At 41.3% G+C, this 20977-nt stretch overlaps 1 protein-coding gene across 2 annotated transcripts in view; it reads left to right on the top strand.

The window, feature by feature from the left end:
* KCNH1 (potassium voltage-gated channel subfamily H member 1) overlaps positions 1 to 20977 on the top strand; it is a 323861-nt gene that overhangs the window by 75648 nt on the left and 227236 nt on the right. The window contains exon 6 of one of the 2 annotated variants that reach the window (XM_036272815.1): positions 5273 to 5665. In XM_036272815.1, the coding sequence (XP_036128708.1) occupies positions 5273 to 5665 (393 nt within the window). Of the gene's footprint in view, positions 1 to 5272; positions 5747 to 20977 lie in introns of both variants that reach the window. The other variant, XM_036272814.1, reaches the window with a different exon arrangement.

The raw sequence follows: 20977 nt of genomic DNA, 5'->3' as shown, positions 1-20977 counted from the left end.
AGACCCGGGTTCGGTTCCCGCTAAGGGCATGTACTTCGGTTGCAGTTTGTCCCCGGCCCTGGTTGGTTGTGCGGGTGGCAGCCACTCGATGTGTCCCTTCACATCGATGTTTCTCTCTGTCTCTCTTCCGCTCTCTCCCTCCCGCTCTATCTGAACAAAAAATGGAAAAATGTCCTCGGGTGAGGAAAAAAAAAAAAAGAAGTTCCCCTCTCTTCCTTTTTTTCTGGGAGTTTTTTTTTTTTTTTTTTAAATCATGAATTGTTGTTGAATTTTGTCAAATGCTTTTTCTATATCAATTGATACAGACATGTGATTGTCCTTTAGCCTGTTAATATGGCAAATTACATTGATTGATTTTTGAATTTAGAATCAGCCTTGCACCCCTGGAATACACCTCACTTGGTCATCTTTTTGTATGTTGCTGAATTTATTTTCTATTTGTTAAGGGTTTGCTTCTGTATTTATGAAAGATATCAGATTGTAGCTTTCTTTTCTTTCTTTTTTTGTATTGGCGTTATCTGGTTTTGGAATCAGAGTAATACTAGCTTCACAAAATTAATTGAGAAGTGTTCCTTTTGTGACCATTGTCTGGAAGCAATTGTGTAGATTTGCTGTTAATTCCTTTTTAAATTTTGATACCATTATCCATTAAAATCACTTGGACCTGAAGATTTAATTTTGGGGTGTTTTAAAATTACTAATTTAATTTTCTTAATAGTTTATAGGGCTAAGATTATAGTAATTTGTATTTTTCAAGAACCATTTCATCTAAATAGTCAAATGTATGTGTGTAGTGCTGTTTGTAGCTTTCCCTTTTTATCTTTTTGATATCTCTAAGGTTTATAATTATATCCCGTTTCATTCCTGATATTGGTCATTTGTGTCTTCTCTGTCTTTTTTTTCCTTCCTGTTTTTGGTTTTGCTACATGTTTGTCAATAGTATTTTCCTTTTTTTCATCTTTTCAAAGATTGCTGATTTTCTCTATTTGTCTATTTTCAGTTTCATTGATTTTTGCTTTTAACTTTATTCCCTTCCACTTGTTTTATTTTTGTTTTGCTCTTTTTAAAATAGGTATTTGAGGTAGGAGTGTACATAATTTATTTAAGACTTTCCCCCCCTTTTCTTAGGTAAACATTTAGTGCTATACATTTCCCTTTCAGTGCTGCTTTAGCAGCATCCCATACATTTTGATAGGTTGTATTTTCATTTTTGTTGCGTTCAGTGTACTTTTAAATTTCCTTTGACACTTCTCCTTTGGCCCATGGATTATTTAGAAGTGTGTTATTTAGTTTCCAAATGTTTGGATGTTTTCCTATTACCTTTCTGTTATTGATTTCTAGTTTGATTCCATTTTAGTCAGAGAGCACATTCTGTGTGGTTTCAATTCTGTTAAATTTGCTGAGGTTTGTTTTATGGACTAGCATATGGAAACTGTTCCACATGCACTTTAAAAGCATGCATTCTGCCCTTGTTGGGTGGAGTGCTTTATAAGTGTTGATGAAATCCTATTGGTTAATGGTGTTATTGAGCTCTTACATGGCTTATTTTCTGTCCAGTTGTTCTGTCAAAGGTTGAGAGAGGAGTGTGTAAATTTGTCTATTTCTTCTTTCAGTTCTATTAGTTTTTGCTTTGCATATATTTGGGGCTCTTTTGTTTGGTACACTAGGATTACTATGTCTTCTTTTATTTATTTATTATTTTGTTAATCCTCACCTGAGGATGTTTTTTCCATGGACATTTTGTTTTTAGGAAGACTAGAAAGGAGGGAGGGAGAAGAGAGAGGAAGAGGGAGAGAATTGGGAGGGAAGGAGGAAGAGAGAGAGAGAGAAACATTAATATGAAAGACCCTGTCACCCTTCAGTGCTTGGATCAATGCTCTAACCATTGAGCAACACCAGCCAGGGCTAGGATTATTACATCTTCTTGGTGACTCTACCCTTTTATCATTATGCAATGTGCCATTTTATCTCTGTTGTTCGGGTGGAGTAATTTCTGTTGTTTTTGTCTTCACTGATTATTTCCCCTGTCTTCTCCAGTCAGCTATTGAGTCTATACATTGAACTTTTAAAAATAGTTATTTTATTATTGGATTTTGAAGTTTTCATTTGCTTCATTTTTACATCTTCACTTTCTTTGCTGAGATATCCTATTTTTTCATTTGTTTCAAGTATTGCTCATTCAAGCTTTTCCATGACGGCTACTTTAAAATCTTTGTTAGATATTTCTGATGTCTTTGTCATCTTGGTGTTGGCATCTATTGATTGTCTGTTTTTCATACAGTTTGAAAACCCCTGGTTCTTGGTATAATGCATGATTTCTAATTGAAACCTGGGTAGTTGAGATATTATGTATGATACTCTGGGTCTCATTTAAACCTTTATTTTTTTTAGGTGGCTTCCATTGATACAGATATGGCAGAGAAAGGGGCAGGCATCCCGTCATTTCTGCCAGGTTGGGGTAGAAGTCCAGGTTTCCAGGGCAGCCTCTGTGGACGGAGGGGGGCTCTTTCTTGTTGCCGCTGGGTGAGGGTGAGGGTGAGGGTGAGGGTGAGGGTGAGGGTTCCAGCTCCCTGCTAAGCTTACACTGTGACCTCCTGGGTTGGGGTGATGGTGGCCTTATCACTGCTGGGCAGTGGGGAAAACAACAACTCTCCACTGGACCTCCTTTGCCCCTACGTCTTTGGGGAGGGGAGGGACGCCTCATTACCACCGAGTGCGGTGGAAGTCCAGGCTCCCTGCTGGGCCTTCTCTGTCGCCACCCCTGGCAGGGAGGAGAACAGAGTTCGGTGCTTCCTCCCAGTGGGGAATCTCGGCCTCGCACTGGTCTTTGCTAGCCTGGATGGGACTAGGACCATAACCGTTTTGTGTGGTGTTTGACTGTCGTCAACTGGTTATTGTCTAAAAGTTTTCTGTCTTTCGAGACTGCCCCTTTCTAGTCCTTTTGCTAGAGAGAGTCGGCTTAGGTTAAGACTATTTTTGTCTGCACCGTTGGTGTTTCCAGGTTGCTGGCTTCTTCCCCTTGAAGTCTGGGGCTACATGAGAAAACCCAGTGCACTCACCACTGTGTCTTCCCTAGTCAGTCTGCTCTCCTTCCTGCACCTTTCAGAGTCTTCCTACATTTGTTTTATATATAATATCTAGGGCTTTCAGTTGTACCTAAATGGAGGATTAGGGAGAAGTACGGCTTCAGTCTTTCCGGAAGCAGAAATTTCTTTCATTTAATTTTATTTGCTTTACTCTTACAGGTCAATCCCTGTTTCTGCCTGAGGTCTCAGGGCCCAAGCTTCATTAATCACTTTTGTAGAAGTGCTTTTCATGGGGAGAGCAATTCAAACCCCAAGCCTAGAAGAGCTGTGTGTATTGGTGGGAGGGGTGGAAACAACCCCCATACCCAAAGATGCGCACTGGGCACTCCAAATTCCTAGCTTTTATTTATTTATCTATTTAGGTCACTTTTTAAAAAAAAATCCTCACCCAAGGATATTTTCCCATTTGTTTTTAGACAGAGTGGGAGTTAGAGATAGAGTTAGAGAGAGAAACATTAATATGAGAAAGACACATCGATTGGTTGCCTCCCGCATGACTTCGACCAGGGCCAGGGTCCGAACCACAACTGAGGTTATGTGCCCTTGACCGGAATCAAACCTGAGATTCTTTGGACCAAGGGCCGACACTGTAACTGCTGAGCCATACTGGCGAGGGCTATTTTGGTCACCTTTTAAGGCCTGGGAACCAATTGTGGTTGGAGCAAGGATATTCGGATTATTTTATATTCACTAATGGACCTTTAACCTCTGGAGGATGAGTAAGCTCCCAGGACACAAGAGGAAGTTTCACCTAAAGATTTGTAAGAATCTGTAAGTGGCCCAGAAGAGCAGGTGGAGTGGGGGTGAGGGTGGGGGTGGGGGTCCCTTCCAGCTTGGCCTAGCCTCTGAAACATAGCTCTTTGCCTTTGACTGTTGAAGTGAAACCCATTTGTGATACTCTTTTGGAACCAAGCCTCCCTAGACTTCTTCCTTCACTGAATCTACTTCATTAAAACCCTGTCGTTTAGGGAAATATAATGTTGATGTGGAACAGCATGTGTTTTTAATCCAGCTGGACCTAGTGTGGGATCCTGGGTCCATCTCTCCTAGCTAGCTGCATGACCTTGACGTTCATTTATTCACTTAAAAACAGTCCTATAGTGCCAACTCTGGGCCAACTACCACGTGGGGTTTTGGGACTAAGTAGTGAGTACCTTTTGTTGCTCTGTTTTCTTCATTTTTCAGCCATCAGGTGGTTTTACTTGGAAAATATATGCAAAATTGAACTACTTTTCTCTGTCACTCCATCTTTTTTTCAGGGTGCTGTAATAAGTTTCCTGATTCTGTTCTTTCCTCTAATCCCCTGCCTCAGTTCATTATCTGTGCAGCAGCCAGGGTAGTCTTTGATAAACATGCATCAAATTTTTCTCTCACTTAAAACCCTCCAGTAATACTCAGCGGTACTGAGAATAAAATCCAGGGCCTCCCCATGGCCCAGTAGGTTTCCGCTTGCCCTCTGAACGCATCTAGCATCCTTTCCCCCCTCATTTAGTGGGTTTCAGTCACATCAGATTTCTTTCTTTTCCTGAAAACATCCAGCGTGTCCCACCCTGGTTCATAACACTGGTTATGCTCTCTGCCTGGGATAATTTTTCCATACGAGTTTGAATGGCTGGTTCCTCGCTGTCATCCAGATTTCAGGGCAGATACCCTCCCTCCCCTAATCCTCAAGTCATGTGCTATCAAATCACTGTGTGTTCCATACCGCCTCTTATTTGGCTCTTATCATAATTAGAAATGATCTTGATTTGTCTACTAGACCGAGCTCCACGAGAGCAGGAATCATGCCGTTTCCTTCATGACTGTATGTACAGTGTGGAGAACAGTTCCTGGCACAGAATAATTAATATCTGTTGAGTAGAGTTATTTCATTCTCTTGAGCCCCAGGTCCTCTCTTGTCACATAGAATAGTGATTGGCTAATAAAATGAAGTTGTATTTAGAAGTAAGTGAGATAATAAAGGTATGTGAAGTATTGATTACAATGCCTTTGCACACAGGAAGCCAAATAATAGTTTGCCATTGTGGTTATTTATATTAGAATGTTCACTTGCCTTCTCCCATACTGCTCTAGTACCTGTTCTTGCACCTGATGATCCATCTGGAGCATCATGATGATTTGTCAGTGACAGATGCTTGCCATTAAATCCTAACTTAGTTCTTTCTTGGCCATGTTTTCCTGTACAGGTCCTGCAGCTGGGCTCAGACATCCTTCCCCAGTACAAGCAAGAGGCACCAAAGACTCCCCCTCACATCATCTTACATTACTGTGTTTTTAAGACCACGTGGGATTGGATCATCTTGATTTTAACCTTCTACACAGCCATCTTGGTCCCTTACAATGTCTCCTTTAAAACCAGGCAGAACAATGTGGCCTGGCTGGTTGTGGATAGCATCGTGGACGTTATCTTTTTGGTGGACATTGTGTTGAATTTTCATACCACCTTTGTTGGACCAGCTGGGGAGGTGATTTCCGACCCCAAACTCATCCGCATGAACTACCTGAAGACGTGGTTTGTGATTGACCTTCTGTCCTGTTTGCCATATGATGTCATCAACGCTTTTGAGAACGTGGATGAGGTTAGTGCCTTTATGGGTGATCCAGGGAAGATTGCTTTTGCTGATCAGATTCCACCACCCCTGGAGGGGAGAGAGAGTCAGGTACATCCCTCAAATCTCAGACCTTGTTGTCATGTCTTTAAAGCGGAATTAAATGTGGGTGGTCAACAGAAGGGTAATTAATGGGTGGGAACAAGCATGACTGATTCTGGAACGGAGGGAGCATGCCTGATGGATATCCTTATCCATTCTTCTTGCCTTTGGAGATTCACAGGTTCTGCATGTCAGTGAACGGTGTGGAAGAGACCAAAGGCTTCTCTCTTACTCCACGTGGAGTGCATGCCACTGGCTCAAGGGTGGTGGGGCTGCAGAAACAGGCATGCATTGCCACTGCATTGCTGAGTCTGTCACTCCGTGTGCATTTGCTGAATGTTTACCTATCGATTATTCTGTTACGGGCACTTTCTGTCATCAATTGCTGACCTTTGGCTGTTTCCTATTAATTCACTCCCAGCAATAAGGATGCTATTTTCCTCTAAGTTTGCTTGCTTATTTATTTGATTTTGGGGGATGTATAGGGGGGTAAATATTTGGAAAAAATGAGTTGTTTCTCTGCTAAACTGAGTTTTGGAGGTGACCAGTGGCATTTAGTCGTCCGTCCTTCCCCCTGCCTAATTTGCTGAGATAGTCAGGCTGTCGCTAAGAGGAGTTAGTGTTGTTACTGGATCACACCACTTTGGGTTGTTAGTCCTGCAGGCAATGGAAGGAATTAAAAGAAGATAAATGCCCAGTAAATGTGTTAGAATCAGGACATGTTTAAACAGTCAGTGAATGGGCGCCTGGGACATGCTGTAGCAGGAAGGGCTGCCGGACTAGTTAAAGTGATTTCCTCTTTTGAAAAAGCAAAGCTGTCAAGTCATTGCAAAAGAAAACATCCGATTCTGATCTAGTTTGTGTCCTACAGGAACTGTTCTTTCTTTTTCTTGTTCCTCGGTTGACACTCCAGGCGGATTAACATAAGGCAGTTCATCTGGCAAATCTTCAGCCTCAGACAGCAGCAGTGGACCCTCATTGCCTGAGATTACAGAGGGTCCCAGGGGTGTCAGTCTGGTTGGACTCTTTGCTAACTGGGTGGGTAATTCAGGATGCCATCTGGAGGTTGAGCCAGGCTGCATATACTCTAAGGGTTAAGTGGTAGTGGGATTCAGTGTTGGGATAGTTGGAAGGGAACAGTCAGCTCCCTGCCAGGATAACAAGGCCTGGCTAGTGGCTCTGTGTGTCAGTGGTGCCATACGATGCTTCTCTGCCTTCAGATCAGTGTGCACAGTGGGCGGGGGCTGGAGCTCCTTACTCTGTGAGAACCCAACCACCCATTACTTCTTCCAGGAAAGAGGAGCTGATATTCAGATGCTCCAGACTCAGAACAACTCCTGCTTTTATCTGTGTGGTGTGTTTGAATATACTTTAAAATCCCAAGGAATAATTCTCCAAGTGGCTTGTATGGATTTTGTAAGGGAATTGAATGAGTCGAGACTGATCATTTAGAAGAACAAAATCACCCCTAAAGTGAATGTTGGGATTCTTAAGTGTGAATTTTAGTGAACATGTTGGGAATATTTTTCTCTGTGAGTACATTTCTAGAAAATTTTATGTTAGTGAGGAAAATATGATCATTTTGGCTTAGATAATTCAAATGAATTATTTCAACCTAAAAGAGCTTCTTATACACACATATGGAAAATGAAATTTAACTTTAAAAACCACTTGTTTTTTTTTTTTAATCCTCACCCGAGGATTTTTTTTAATCCTCACCTGAGGACATTTTTTTGTTCAGATAGAGCGGAGGGAGAGAGAGGAAGAGAGAGAGAGAGAGAGAAACATCGATGTGAAAGGGACACATCGAGTGGCTGCAACCCACATGACCAACCAGGGCCCCGGGACAAACTGCAACCGAGGTACGTGCCCTTAGCGGGAACCAAACCCAGGCCTCTCTGGACCGCAGGCCAATGCTCCAACCGCTGAGCCAAACTGGCCAGGGCTCACCTGAGGATATTTTTCTGCTTTATCTTTTAGATAGAGTAGGAGAGAGAGAGTGAAAGAGAGAAACATCCATGTGAGAGGGACACATTGACTGGTTGCATCCCACACGACCTGACCAGGGCTGGGGATGAACCACAACCGAGGTACGTGCCTTTGACCAGAATTGAACCCGCAACTTATTGTTCCATGGGCTGACGCTCTAACTGCTGAGCCAAACCAGCCAGGGCTCACTTGGGTTTTTTTTTTTTTTTTTTTTTTTTTTTTTTTTTTTTTTTATCCTCACCTGAGGACATTTTTCCATTTTTTTGTTCAGATAGAGCAGGAGGGAGAGAGAGGAAGAGAGAGAGAAAGAAACATCGTTGTGAAGGGACACATCGAGTGGCTGCCACCCTCACGACCAACCAGGGCCGGGGACAAACTGCAACCGAGTTACATGCCCTTAGCAGGAACCGAACCCGGGTCTCTCTGTACCGCAGGCTGACACTCTAACCGCTGAGCCAAACAGGCCAGGGCTCACTTGGGTTTTTAAATTAAACCATTTACTATTTACAGCAATGGCATTGAAGTTTAGTGGATAGATAGAACCATTTTTTGGCTTCCATGGATTGTTATTAAACACTGGCAGAGTTATAAACATGTATGTAAATGTATCAAGATTATCATGTAGGTTGACAGAGCAGAGAGCTTCTCCCCAGGCACTATGTATGTTGGGTTGGAACTCCTTTGCCATTAATTGTGAATACCCCTGACGTGGCTTCTGATTTCCAGGTTCATGAAATAGATTGTAGTTAGTAAAAACATCATTTGTCTGTAGGTTTCTAGTTGGCAAAGGGTGTAGCATCAAAGCTGTTACTGTCATCTCTTGATCATAAAGAATACAAATATTAAGGGGCTACAGCTACTACTTGCTTCTGAAAACACTTGATTTCATATTTAGTAATTCCTTTTAAAGCTTTGGCTCACATCTGAACAAATGCCTATTCATAACAATTGTGGCCTGGCTGGGGTGGCTCAGTGGTTGAGCATCGACCCATACACCAAGAGGTTGCCAGTTCGATTCCCAGTCAGGGCACATGCCCAGGTTGTGGGCTCGATCCCCAGTGGGGGGCATACAGGAGGCAGCCAGTGGATGTGTCTGTCTCACATCGATGTTTCTCTCTCTCTCTCCCCCCCCTCTCTCCCTCTCGCTCTATCTGAAGATGAATGCAAAAATGTCCTCGGGTGAGGATAAAAAACAAACAAACAAATAAAAAACACAATTGTGGTGGTGTTGGGGGAGCTCAGTGTCAGGAAACTGCTAAATGACATGCACTAGGTTCCCAGCTGTCCTAATAGGCTTCTAGTCCTCTTGTATTACCTATTAGCACAGCTGGGAACCTTGTGAATGTCCTTTAGCCTTTCTGGATTACAGTTTTCCTATCTACATTTTGAGGCTTATGCTGCCTTACCTGCCTCAAGGCATGGCATTTGGGCGGTGGGTTGATTATTTGAGTTCCCCGCCAGCTGCAGGGTCTGGTGAGTTCTAACATCTCATCTGCCTTCGTCTCACCTCCACACCCAGAACACTGACCTCCTACCTGTGGTGGGGTGGGAAGAAGGTAGGGTGATATGGGGGCATTTCGCAGGTGATGAGAAAGTAGGCCTCCTGGACAGCCCAGTGGGACCAGAGAGGTCATCCAGTTTCAACCCTCTGAACTCACAAATAAGGAGACAGGCTTAGGGGGACTACAACTCACTCACGACGGCACAGCAAATGACCACTGTAATAAGGAGTCCCCTTCTGGCTCTTCTCTGTTCTTAATGGTGACAGCTTTGATAAACTAGGGACAAAACACTGAAGGATGCAGGTGAGTCAAAATCAGCCAAGAGCCCTGGCCGGTTTGGCTCAGCGGTTAGAGCGTCGAGAGAGACCCGGGTTCGGTTCCTGCTAAGGGCTCGTACCTCGGTTGCAGTTTGTCCCCGGCCCTGGTTGGCTGTGCGGGTGGCAGCCACTCGATGTGTCCCTTTCACATCGATGTTTCTCTCTCTCTCTCTCCTTCCCACTCTACCTGAACAAAAAATGGAAAAATGTCCTCGGGTGAGGATAAAAAACAAAACAAAAAACAAACAAACAAAAAAACCAGCCAAGAAGCTCCTGATGTGTGTGGCTCACCCCTTGGCTTGGGTGGTGTTGTAGGGAACGTGGGCACTGGGTACAGGGAAGTTGGCAGCTGTGTTTTCCCCAAAGCAACTATGTTAGTGATGAGATGCTCTCCGAGGGACAGACCAGCATGATTTTCCAGGCACAGGCCTTTTTGTTAAAACGCACCGTTAAGTTAGAGGGCATGAAAGGCTGGTAAGGTTTAGGGGTTGGAGAGGTCATGAAAGGCACCCCACCTGTCGAACCTGGATTAGGCTGGGGGAAAATTCCCTCACTGGAGAATTCTGATGAATGGCTCAGTGGGTTCACACGCACCACGTGCTGCCTTCTCACCACGCTCTGTTGTGGAGTCACTAATCTAAGACAGCAGAGTGTGGGGAGAAAGAAGGAATCATTGACTCATTTCTCCTAAAAAATACATGGAGCTGAATTCTCTCTGGTGTCCTCCTAAGTATGCCAGTGGGATTGTGTCCCAATGGAGACCACCAAAGAAGAGGGCAATGAGGTGTGGTGTCTTTGCCATCTGTGAGTGTGTGTGTGCAGTCGGGGTGTGGGTGTTGGGGTGGGGCTCTGGAAGTTCAAGGATTGCTAAAGCCAGCAATTGTGAATTCAGCCCTGTGGGTATAGCCCATCTCCATGATGTAAACCCTGCAGATGATCCCTTGGACTCAACTTGCTTCACTTATGTAGATGGCCTACATTTGCGTCATTCTCCAGTCTGTTGGTAATAATCTGTTTGGGAGGCTGTTTGGGAATATGTTTGCATATTAGTTAAACTGGTCAGAGGACAGAAGGTCTGGAAACAGGGTGAACTAAAGCTTGGAATGGTTTTGCTGAAGCAGAAGCCAAATGAGGATGGCTTCAGCGCTTTGTGGATGATCGGCCCAGTTGAATTAAAGATGGAGTTATTATTCACTAACATATTCCCTCTCCTAAGGAAATCATATTGCTTATTGCCAGTGGAGTGTGGGAATGCAAAGGGGAGAACGAAGCCAGTCTCCTTCCGACCTTGGCTCTGTAGCCTCGGACAGCAGCAGCACCCGCTAGTGCTGGTGACAGAGCCTACGCTTGCCAAGAGCCCATTCACACAGGAGATGCTCACCTTAGGGCAGGACAGCATTGGTGTCTGCTGATGAAAAGATAATAGCCCTGATGACAGTTTCCCTTTATCCAGGACTCAGAAGATTTCTGAGCAGATTTGTGTTGGGTGGATTATAAAAGACTTCCTAGGAAATTAAAAAACAAACAAAAAAATCTGTTTAGGAAGATGTTGGAAGAGGGATGGAACGGCCACAGGAAGGCAGAAAAATAAGAAGCTCGAGGCATTGTGTATGGGGCTGGGGAAAATTTTATTTGGTTAAATCTTTATTTGTGAAGTAAGACAGATGCTAGTGAAAAATTAGCCAGTCACTTGGATGTGAATCTCTTAACTCAAGTGAAACTCTCAACCAGCGACAGGAGGTCCATGATTGGCTGTAATTGATGAGAAACCTGATTGGCAGTTTGTGTGGGAGCCAAGCGGACATCTTCTGATTTCTTCCTGTGTTATCACAGGGTGTTTATTTCTGGAGTCCACATACTACTTTTAGGCAGAGTGCTTCAGGCTTCGGAGGGGAAATATTTGACTTCAAGGATGTGCTTCCAAGTGAAGCCAGACTAATGGGTAAATTTGAGAGCCTCTCAATCTTTAGAAAAAGAAGGGTTTCCTTTCCCTTTTTTATATTTTGCCTGTAAAATTTCAGAAAATATAGATGAAGGAATAAATATTTCCTATAATCTTATCTCATTAATATTTTGGCAGACAGTAAGTCCTCCCTTAACATTGTCCACAGGTTCTGTGACTTTAAGTGAAATGATACATACAAACCAATTTTACCGTAGGCTAATTGATAGAAATGAGTTGAGTTCCTATGGCATCTCATCAATGTTATTACGAAATGACACAGAACAAAATGATGTTATTTGAGGACCTGCTATAGTTTCATGTTTTTTTTCCTTGTACTGTGTGCATATATATGTTTACATGCATTTTATTAAAATGGAATTATACTGTATGTAGTGAGTTGTAACCCACTTTATTATCTAAACAATAGGTTTTATGGCATTAAATATTTTAAAACACGAATTTAAATGATTATATGATATTCCATTTTAACTACATATTTATTTATTTATTTTTTAATCCTCACCTGAGGATTTTTTCCATTTATCTTCAGATAGAGTGGGGGTGGGGGGAGAGAGAGAGAAACATCGATATGAGAGAGACACATCAATTGGTTGCCTCCCACATGACCCTGACCAGGGCAGGGGACTGAACTGCAACCGAGGTACATGCCCTTGACCAGAATAGAAGCCAAGACTCTTTGTTCTACAGGCCGATGTTCAAACCACTGAGCCAAACTGGCCAGGGCAGGACATATTTATTTTATGTTTGTTTAGATAATTTCCTTTCTTAAAACTTTTAAAATTATAAAAATGCCATAGAGAATATCTTTATAAATAAATATGTGTCTCATTCCTGATTATTTATTTATTTTTTTGGTACGTGCCCCTAGCAGGAACCGAACCTGAACTCTCTGGTCCGAAGGCCGATGCTCCAAGCACTGAGCCAAACTGGCCAGGGCTCATTACTGAATTTTTAAATTGTGCAGTATAATACATATAGGAACGTGCTTAACACAGAAATACGCTTCTCAATGAATTCTTCTAAAGCAAACATCTATAGTCATCATCTAAATTAAGAAATAAAACATTACCAACACCTCAGACATTCCTCCTCTCGCCAAATCACTTTTTCCTTCCTCCTCCCCCAAAGTAGCTAGTACCTATAGAAATGAAGTGAGACAATAATGTATTCTTTTACGTTGTCTTATTTTGTTCAGTACTACTTTGGAGAGCTTCAAGCATGTTTTTGAATGTATCAGTTGTTAGTTTATGGTCATTATTGTATGTAACCTACTGTATGAATGTGCTTCAGTTTATTAACTCAATCTACTGATGTTCATTTAGCTTATGTTTTTATTTAATGAATATTCTTATTCATACTCTTAGTACACTCATTTCTATTAGAAAGAGTAGAATTTTGGGGCCATGGGGGTTACATGTGTTATTTAGTAAATATGGCCCAACAGTTGTCGTAAGTGGTTGTAATTTACAAGAATCCCCTGCTTTGCTTTCTTGCTAACACTGTTTTTTTCCAGTTTGTTTAATTCTAGCGAATCTAATGAGTTTGTAGTTGTTTCTCCTGGAAGTTTTGATTGGTATTTTTCTAATGCCTAACGAGGTTTAGCATCTTTTAATACATTTTTGTCTGGGGTGGTCATTTCTGTTTTTCTTTTATGAAGTGCCTCTATAGTCACTTTTCCCATTTACAATCAATTTTCTTTTAATAAAAGTGATTTGAAGAAGTTCTCTATATAGTCTGGATATGAGTAGTGTATGCATTATATGTGCTGTAAATACTTTTTTTTAATTTTTTTTTTACCACTCTATGGCTTTTCTGTTCCCTTTCAATGGTGTCTTTTGATGAACAGAAATTCTTAATTTTATTAGAGCAGTTTATCAATATTTTTATCTTGTGTTTTGTTTAAATTTCATACTCCTTAGTAAAGATATTTTTCTATATTATCTGCAACAAGTTGTTTTGGTTTTTAATCTACATTTACATTTAGATCTGTAGGCCACTTGGAACTGACTATTATGTATGATAGAAGGTAAAGATCAAATTTAATTTTTTTGTCCATATGGAAATGGATATCTGGTTGACCTAAGGCCAGTCACTTCAAAATATCATCCTTTCCTCAGTTGTCTGCAGTCCAGCCTTCCACATATCAAGTGTCTACGTAGGTATGGATTTTTTTCTAGACGCAGTTCTCTTCCATTGATTTGTTTGTAGATTTTTATACCAGGATCACATTGTGTTAATTAATGTCGTTTTGTAATGAGTTTTAACACTGGTTTTATTACTTCCTTAAATATTTAGTAGACTTTAACAGTGAGGCAATCTGGGCCTGGGATTTTCCTTTTTAAGGGATGTTTCGATTATGGATTTCATGATTTAACAATCAAAGACCCATTCAAATATTCTTTTACTTCTGGAGGCAGTTTTTATAAACTGTATTTTTTTAAGACTATTTCCATTGCATTTAAAATTTCAAAATTATTGTTGTACAGTTATTCATAAATAATATCCTTTTCTCTTTAAGGTCTATAGGATAGGTTGTGGTGCCATCCCATTAAAAAAATATATTTTTTTCCCTTTATTGATTTGAGAGAGAAAGGAAGGGAGAGGGAGAGAGAGATAGAAACATGTATGAGAGGACGTCGATTGGCCGCCTCCTGCATGCCCTCCACTGGGGATCGGCCCACAGCCTGGGCATGTGCCCTGACCGGGAATCCAACTGGTGACTTCTTTGTGCATGAGCCACATCGGCCAGGCTGCCATCCCACTTTTCATTTCTGATTCCTGATATTGGTTATATGCTCCCATTCTCATTTTCTCACTCTGTCTTTCTGTGTTTAATCATTATTGCCAGCGGTTTATTAGCTTTATCTTGAAATGTTTTTTAAAAAAATTTTTTGTTTTAGAATTTGGAATTTGTGTATCCTTCTGGTGATTTGAGCCTTTTAACCTTATGAAATGTATATGCCTACTGATAATTTTCTTTTAAAGTATACTTACTGTGATATTAATAGAGTGATACCAGCTTTTTGTTTTTAATACTTATATGGTATACTTTTACACCTTTTAATATAAACCTTGCTATATACTTATATTTTAAAAATATGTCTCCTTTAAGCAGCCCATATTTTAATCCAGTCTGACACACTGGCCTCTAACTTGAAGGACTTTTTTTTCCCATTCTTTTACTTTCAACCTGAGTATGTCTTTGATTTTAAAGTGTCTCCTGTCGACGACACATAGTTGGAGCAATTTTATTTATTTTTTAATTAATTCAGTTTGACAATCCCTTTCTTTTGTTCAGATTGTTTAATAAAGTCACATTTCATGTTATCCCTGAAATGGTTGGATAGTCAATTACCATTCTGCTTTCTGTTTTCTCTGTGTCTCATGGCTGTGTTGTTCGTATGTTCCTCCTTTACTACTTCCTTTGACCTAAGCGGATATTTCCCCGTGCATATTTGAATTCCTTTAATGATTTTTTAATTTTTCATTTACAGTTTATATTCAATATTGTGTTAGTTTCAGGTGTACAGCATAGTGGTTAGACAGTCATGTACTTGACAATAACTTGAAGGATTTAATTCATTGCCTTTAATGTGATATTTTGGTTTATATAGTATGTCTTGCTATTTGCTTATTTTTGGCCCACCTGTTTTTTGTTTCTTTTTCTCTCTTATTTCTTACATTCTTTTGGGATAGGTAACTTTGTATTATTCAAACTTCTGTATGTTAACCTTTCATTTTTCATTTACTATTCTTTTAGTGGGTTGCTCTGAAAAATACAACATGTATGTTTCTAATTCTATTATAAATTAGTACCTATGCTTCTTTTCAGATGTTGCAAGGATTTTAGAATACCTTAAATTCTTTTACCATCTTCTTTACATTTGAGGTATTGTTGTCAAGTATATATATTCTATTTGTATTGTCATTGTCATTTTATGTAGCCAATAGTAATTTATATCTATTACCCCTTTTATTGTTCCTCATCCCTTCTACCATCTCAGCTTCCATCTGGTAAATTCTTCCACCCTTTAGTATTTTATTTAGTCTATTAGTGATTAATTCTCTGGAGTTTTGTTTTTCTGAAAACATCTTTATTTTGCGTTAATTCTTGAAAGATGTTTGCACCGGATATTGAATTCTAGATTGGAAATTATTTTCTTTTGGTTATTTGGATATATTTTTCCCTAATCATCTGAGTTCTGTTATTTTTTTATGTGAACTCAGCTCTCGGTCTCACTGTTATTTCATTGTAGGAATTCTGTCTTTTTGCCCTGTGGCTACTTCTAAAATATTTTCTTTTTCTTTTCTTCCATTCCTCCTTCTCTCCTTCCTCCCTCGTTCCTCTCCCTCTCTTACTCATTTTCTTTTTCCTCCTGCTTCTCCTCTCCTTCTTCTTCTTCTCTTCCTCTTCTCCTTCTTCTAGCAATTTTATTGTGATATATCTAGGTATGGCCACCATCTTTCAGGGAACTTATGGGTAAGAGATAATTAATGAAGAGGTGATTACAAAGACATTGAACAACATACAGAGAAACAGCAAGGGACAGTGCAGACCTGGGGCTAGTAATAGCTGGAGGCTGGGTTAGGATTCGAGTTAGGAGGCTTTACTATCCCCATCAGTAAGGAATAGTAGGAGCTTTAATGTTTGGAAGCAGAGAGACAGTGTGGAGAAAGCCACTTTACAGAACTATCACCTTTGATGAGGGAAGCAGACCTGTGGGGAGACAGCTGGGAAATGTACACCCTGATCTCACTCTCCTTTCTTCTCCCTCCAATCTCTTTAGTTCTCTTCACTGGCAACCTGGGACCCTGAGCAGCAGAGTGGATCTAGAGGAGCACATGGCTTCATAGGGATTCTTAAATCTGTGGCTCGGGTCACAGACACTTTCCATAAAGGTGCAGATACATATTGTGAACCACTTATGTTCTCTCCTCCTGTTCCTTTCCTTTCACATATGAGGACAGTGAGGCTCAGAGAGTTTGGTCATTTGCCCAAGGTAGCACAGCTGGTAATCTTAGCGTAGGATTTGAATCCAGGCTTGTTGAGTCTAGAATACACATTCCACCAGTATGCTGTACATCTACCAACATCGAAAGGGCTTTGATTGTAAAAAATCAGAGTTTAGACTATCCCCAGCCCTACATTGTTTTTAAGCGGTTTGGATTACGTGTCTGTCCTAGCCAGATCCATTGACTGCATACTGTGGGTTTCTTCTCCCTTTTGCTGAACCTTGTGCTTTTCCTAGTAAGAACCCAGAAAGGGGCCCACCCTTTAAGACTCTAAAGAGATGGTACTTTTTTTTTTTTTTTTATCCTCACCCGAGGACATTTTTCCATTTTTTGTTCAGATAGAGCGGGAGGGAGAGAGAGAGAAACATCGATGTGAAGGGACACATCAAATGGCTGCCACCCGCACGACCAACCAGGGCCTGGGACAAACTGCAACCGAGGTACGTGCCCTTAGCGGGAACCGAACCCGGGTCTCTCTGTACCGGAGGTCGACGCTCAAACCACTGAGCCAAACCGGCCAGGGCAAGATGGTACTTTCTTCATGAAGACTTTTCCAGGCAGATATGATCACTTCCTTTTCTGCATTCTTATGATATTCTATGCACACACAAGCCAAAATATATTTATGTTCTAGTTATATAATCTTATTCCATGATTAATTATGTTTGAACACAGTTTAACTGGAGAAAAGGGATTGTGTCTTGTTCCTTTGCGATGTGACTGCACATAGTAGGCTTTCAAATGTGGGCAGAAGGAGGAAAACTATGAAAGAGTGAATCAAGACCACACAATTCAGGAAAGTCAGAAAAAAGAGAAGTCTGCAGGAAGTATGTTTTTATTTTAAGTAGAGTGCTGAACAGTTAATTGGTGGTATCCTTCAGATGGGATTGCTATCTGCTGTTCATGAGCAGATATCTGCTATGTTTACAGGAGAATGTTGGAAAGTATGTGTTTTAAGTTAATTAAAATTTGCTTTTAATTATTTTATTGCCTTTTAAAGTTTAGAATAGAATTTCCCCCCTAATATTTTAGAAGAGACTTTCTTCCCTAATACTAAGGTAATTAATATTTATTTGGTATTCTATTCTGTTCATTTTCATCTTTTCTTCGAATCTCACAAAACCTCTATAAATACAGGTGTTAAATGTATTACCTTCTGACTACTGATGGGATCCAAGACACAGAGAGGTTGTTGCTATTGTTGGGAAACCACATAACCAGAGAGTGATAGAAGAAATCTTGTATTCTTGGTTGAAGTTCCAGAATTACTGAATGTTTGGGCGATGATTTGCTTAAACTTGAGTTCACCATAGATTGTGGGCTTAGTTTAGTTTATGTAATTGTGACTTCTATTGGAATAATCCAGCCCATACCAACAACACTTGCCATGGCCACGCTGTACAGAAAAGGTAGTCCAAATAATGTGGAAACTGTACTTAAGGGTTTTGAGAATGAAAACTTCTCAGGGAATCAGTGTCAAATGTATTCCTCCAAACACAGGAAAGCTCTGTGGATAAGACATAAGCTTTGGAGATTGCCAAAGTGTGTCTCAGGGTGTTGGTTAGGATACGAGATGACATCGACTCTCTGACGGCAGAGGCTTTTGTAAGAACTAAAGACTACATCCTTCTTTAGGAAGTAGTAGTTTCCTTCTGTGTGCTGCCACCTTCTTAATATATTGAAAGTTTCTGAAGACAAGGATGGTGCTCAGTGCTTACTAACTGACTATATGAGTGTCATATGGGAAAAGAAAGTATATGAGAAGCGCTCCTTTAGGCTGGATGAGAAACTTGCTAGTAGAGTGATATGAGATGATCAAGAAACGCCCCTTCCAAATGTCGTCTCTCCACTGAAAAGCCCCTGACTTTTTTTTTTTTTTTTTTATGGCTCCTTGTCATTTGTTATATGTTTTCATATTAAGCAAAGTAACTTAAAACCAAAGAGTGCATGGCTTTCACTGGTGAGCAAGAGGAAAGAGTCCACTGTCAGAGGCAGCTGTGTGGGGGGACGCCTCGCGCGGACTTTCTGAAGGGGTGGCCTGCCTCAGACGAGGATGGCAGGACCGGAGGGGAGGTCATGGGCCAGCGGGCCAGTGGGCCAAACATGGACCCAGGAAAGGAGTGCAAACAGGGAGCGTCGATTCAGGTGTGTTGTAAACAGATTGTCAGATCCATGCAGGACTATTTAGGAAAGAGAAATGCAACCTCGTTAAGGGGAAACATAAAGAAAAAAATAGAAAATAAAGAGTGCTAAGCAAGAGAGAAAACTTTTAAAAATTACATTTATATATAACTAGATTTCTTTGAAGCGGATGTATGGAAATAAAAAAAGACTCTATTCGAATAGAAAAACAAACAGCATGGCACCACTTAGAGGAAAGATGGGACCTTATAAATGATGTCACTTTAAATGTCTCACAGAGCCCCTTATTTATATGTCTCCATCCAATAAAAAGGGTTTTTGTTTTGTTTTTAAGCAATCACCGGAACAGATGAGACAGTAAATACAAAAGTGTTCTGTGCTCTTCGGGGAAAGGGATGACAGAAACATACCCCCTCAGCTCTGCTTGTTCGCTGCTGCTCCGTTGAACAGCACCAGAGCTAGAGCTCTGTGTTCAGTGCTTTGGGGATTTTTAGGGAAAATATTATTTCTTCAGGCTGAACCCGGTCTGCGAGAAAGGTGCAGCCAGAGAAGGGCAGAAAGGACCGTCAGTGGGTAAACAGCAATACGTTTCATGATGAAACTGCCTGTTTGAGCCTGTGTCTCCCCAGCAATGTCAGCGGGGGCACTTCCGTTAGCATCTCTAACCCTTTGCGTTCCTATCGTCAATGAGGGAAGTGTCTGTCTTGCAGGGTGTTGTGGGAATTCAATTACGTAACGTACATAGACTAGTGCAGTGCCTGGCACATTGCTAGCATGTAGTAACTAGTACTTAGTGACTAGTACTGCTATTATTGTTTTTGGCCCAGGAAATGATCTAAAAGAGCAATTCCTAACCCCACAAAGATCCTTGGCTGAGAAGTATTGTTATTGGGAAGTTTATTTCTATTCCTGAGGATATATATAACCTTGAACCACTTGGTGACTGTTTACACTCCACCCCTTATGGAGCCTTGGCTAAAAGCGAGAGGTCCCAATCACAAGAGAGATTTTGCATAGAGTCAGCTCTAGAGGCCAGACCAGAAGCGCCATGCTGAGGACTCATTCTGCCTTCTGGTTCTGGGGACAACCCAACTGCACATTAAAATCACCCAGGTTGCCTGTTGCAAATACATATCCTCAGCCTCCACCCCAGTCTATTCCATCCGAGTTCCCAAACTCCTATCTTCCAAAACTCTTCTGTAGGCAGCCCAGCTCCTGACTAGCATTTGGAGTCAGCTCAAACCCTTTGGAAACTTTTTGTTGGGGTGGTAGTGGCTTCACTGGTATTCCAGGCCTTATCTGCTTATTTTCTGTTTTCCTGGATCTTGGAATGTCTTTGAACATTGACCTGCCGGTATGTTGGGTCTCCTGCTCTCTCACAGCTATGCCGTCTCAGTTCTTAAAGTCTACACCATCCCCCCAAATTTGAATCAACAAACATTTACTGAGCTCCAGAAAGTCAAGGTGTGCTATCAAAGCAGAATTCATTCTTGCTCCCTTTGCTCTTTGTGCATTCCTCTGTTGCACGCATCTCTTGGTACTGGAGCAATAATCCTAATTATACCATAAAGCTACTATTTTGGGGGCACTTACTATGTGCCAGGTATGTACACATACCTAAGTGCTTTGTGCCTATCATCTAATTTTATTTTATCTTTACAACTCTACGAAGGAGACTTACTCCCATTGTATAGGAGAGGAGACTGAGGCTTGGAGTGACCATTTGATAAGGAGTGGTACTGACCATCTCATTGTTTGACTTCAGTGTTCTGCTCTTCCCCACTTTGTTGATCCAGTGGTTGCTATTTGCATCAACTTCTGCTGATAGTTCAGGGAAACCCGAACCTTTAGTTCCCCCAGAACCTCTTACGTACGTTAAATGCACGCTAAATGTCAGCAAGTGAGTGAACGGATGCAGAGGTGCTCGGAAGTGCTCCGAGGACCCAGGGGAAGGAGTTGGTAAACAGGCACTGTGGGGGATTTTGTGAAGGTGGCAGGTGGGCCGATAGGGAGATGGGCCTTGAGGTAGAAGTCTTGTTTAGACAGATGATACTGTGACCAAACAGATTTCTTTTCTACTTTTATTTATTTATTTTTTAATCCTCACCCGAGGACATTTTTCAACATTTTGTTGAGATAGAGTGGGAGGAAGAGAGAGAGAGAGAAACATCGATGTGAAAGGGACACATCGAGTGGCTGCCACCCACATGACCCAACCAGGGCCGGGGACAAACTGCAACCGAGGTACATGCCCTTAGCGGGAACCGAACCTAGGTCTCTCCGGACCACAGGCCGATGATCTAACTGCTGA

Source organism: Molossus molossus, unplaced genomic scaffold (genome assembly GCF_014108415.1).
Source record: "Molossus molossus isolate mMolMol1 unplaced genomic scaffold, mMolMol1.p scaffold_m16_p_20, whole genome shotgun sequence".
NCBI lineage: Eukaryota > Metazoa > Chordata > Mammalia > Chiroptera > Molossidae > Molossus > Molossus molossus.
Note: the sequence above shows the minus strand (reverse complement) of the source record. Positions and strands in the feature narration are given on the sequence as shown.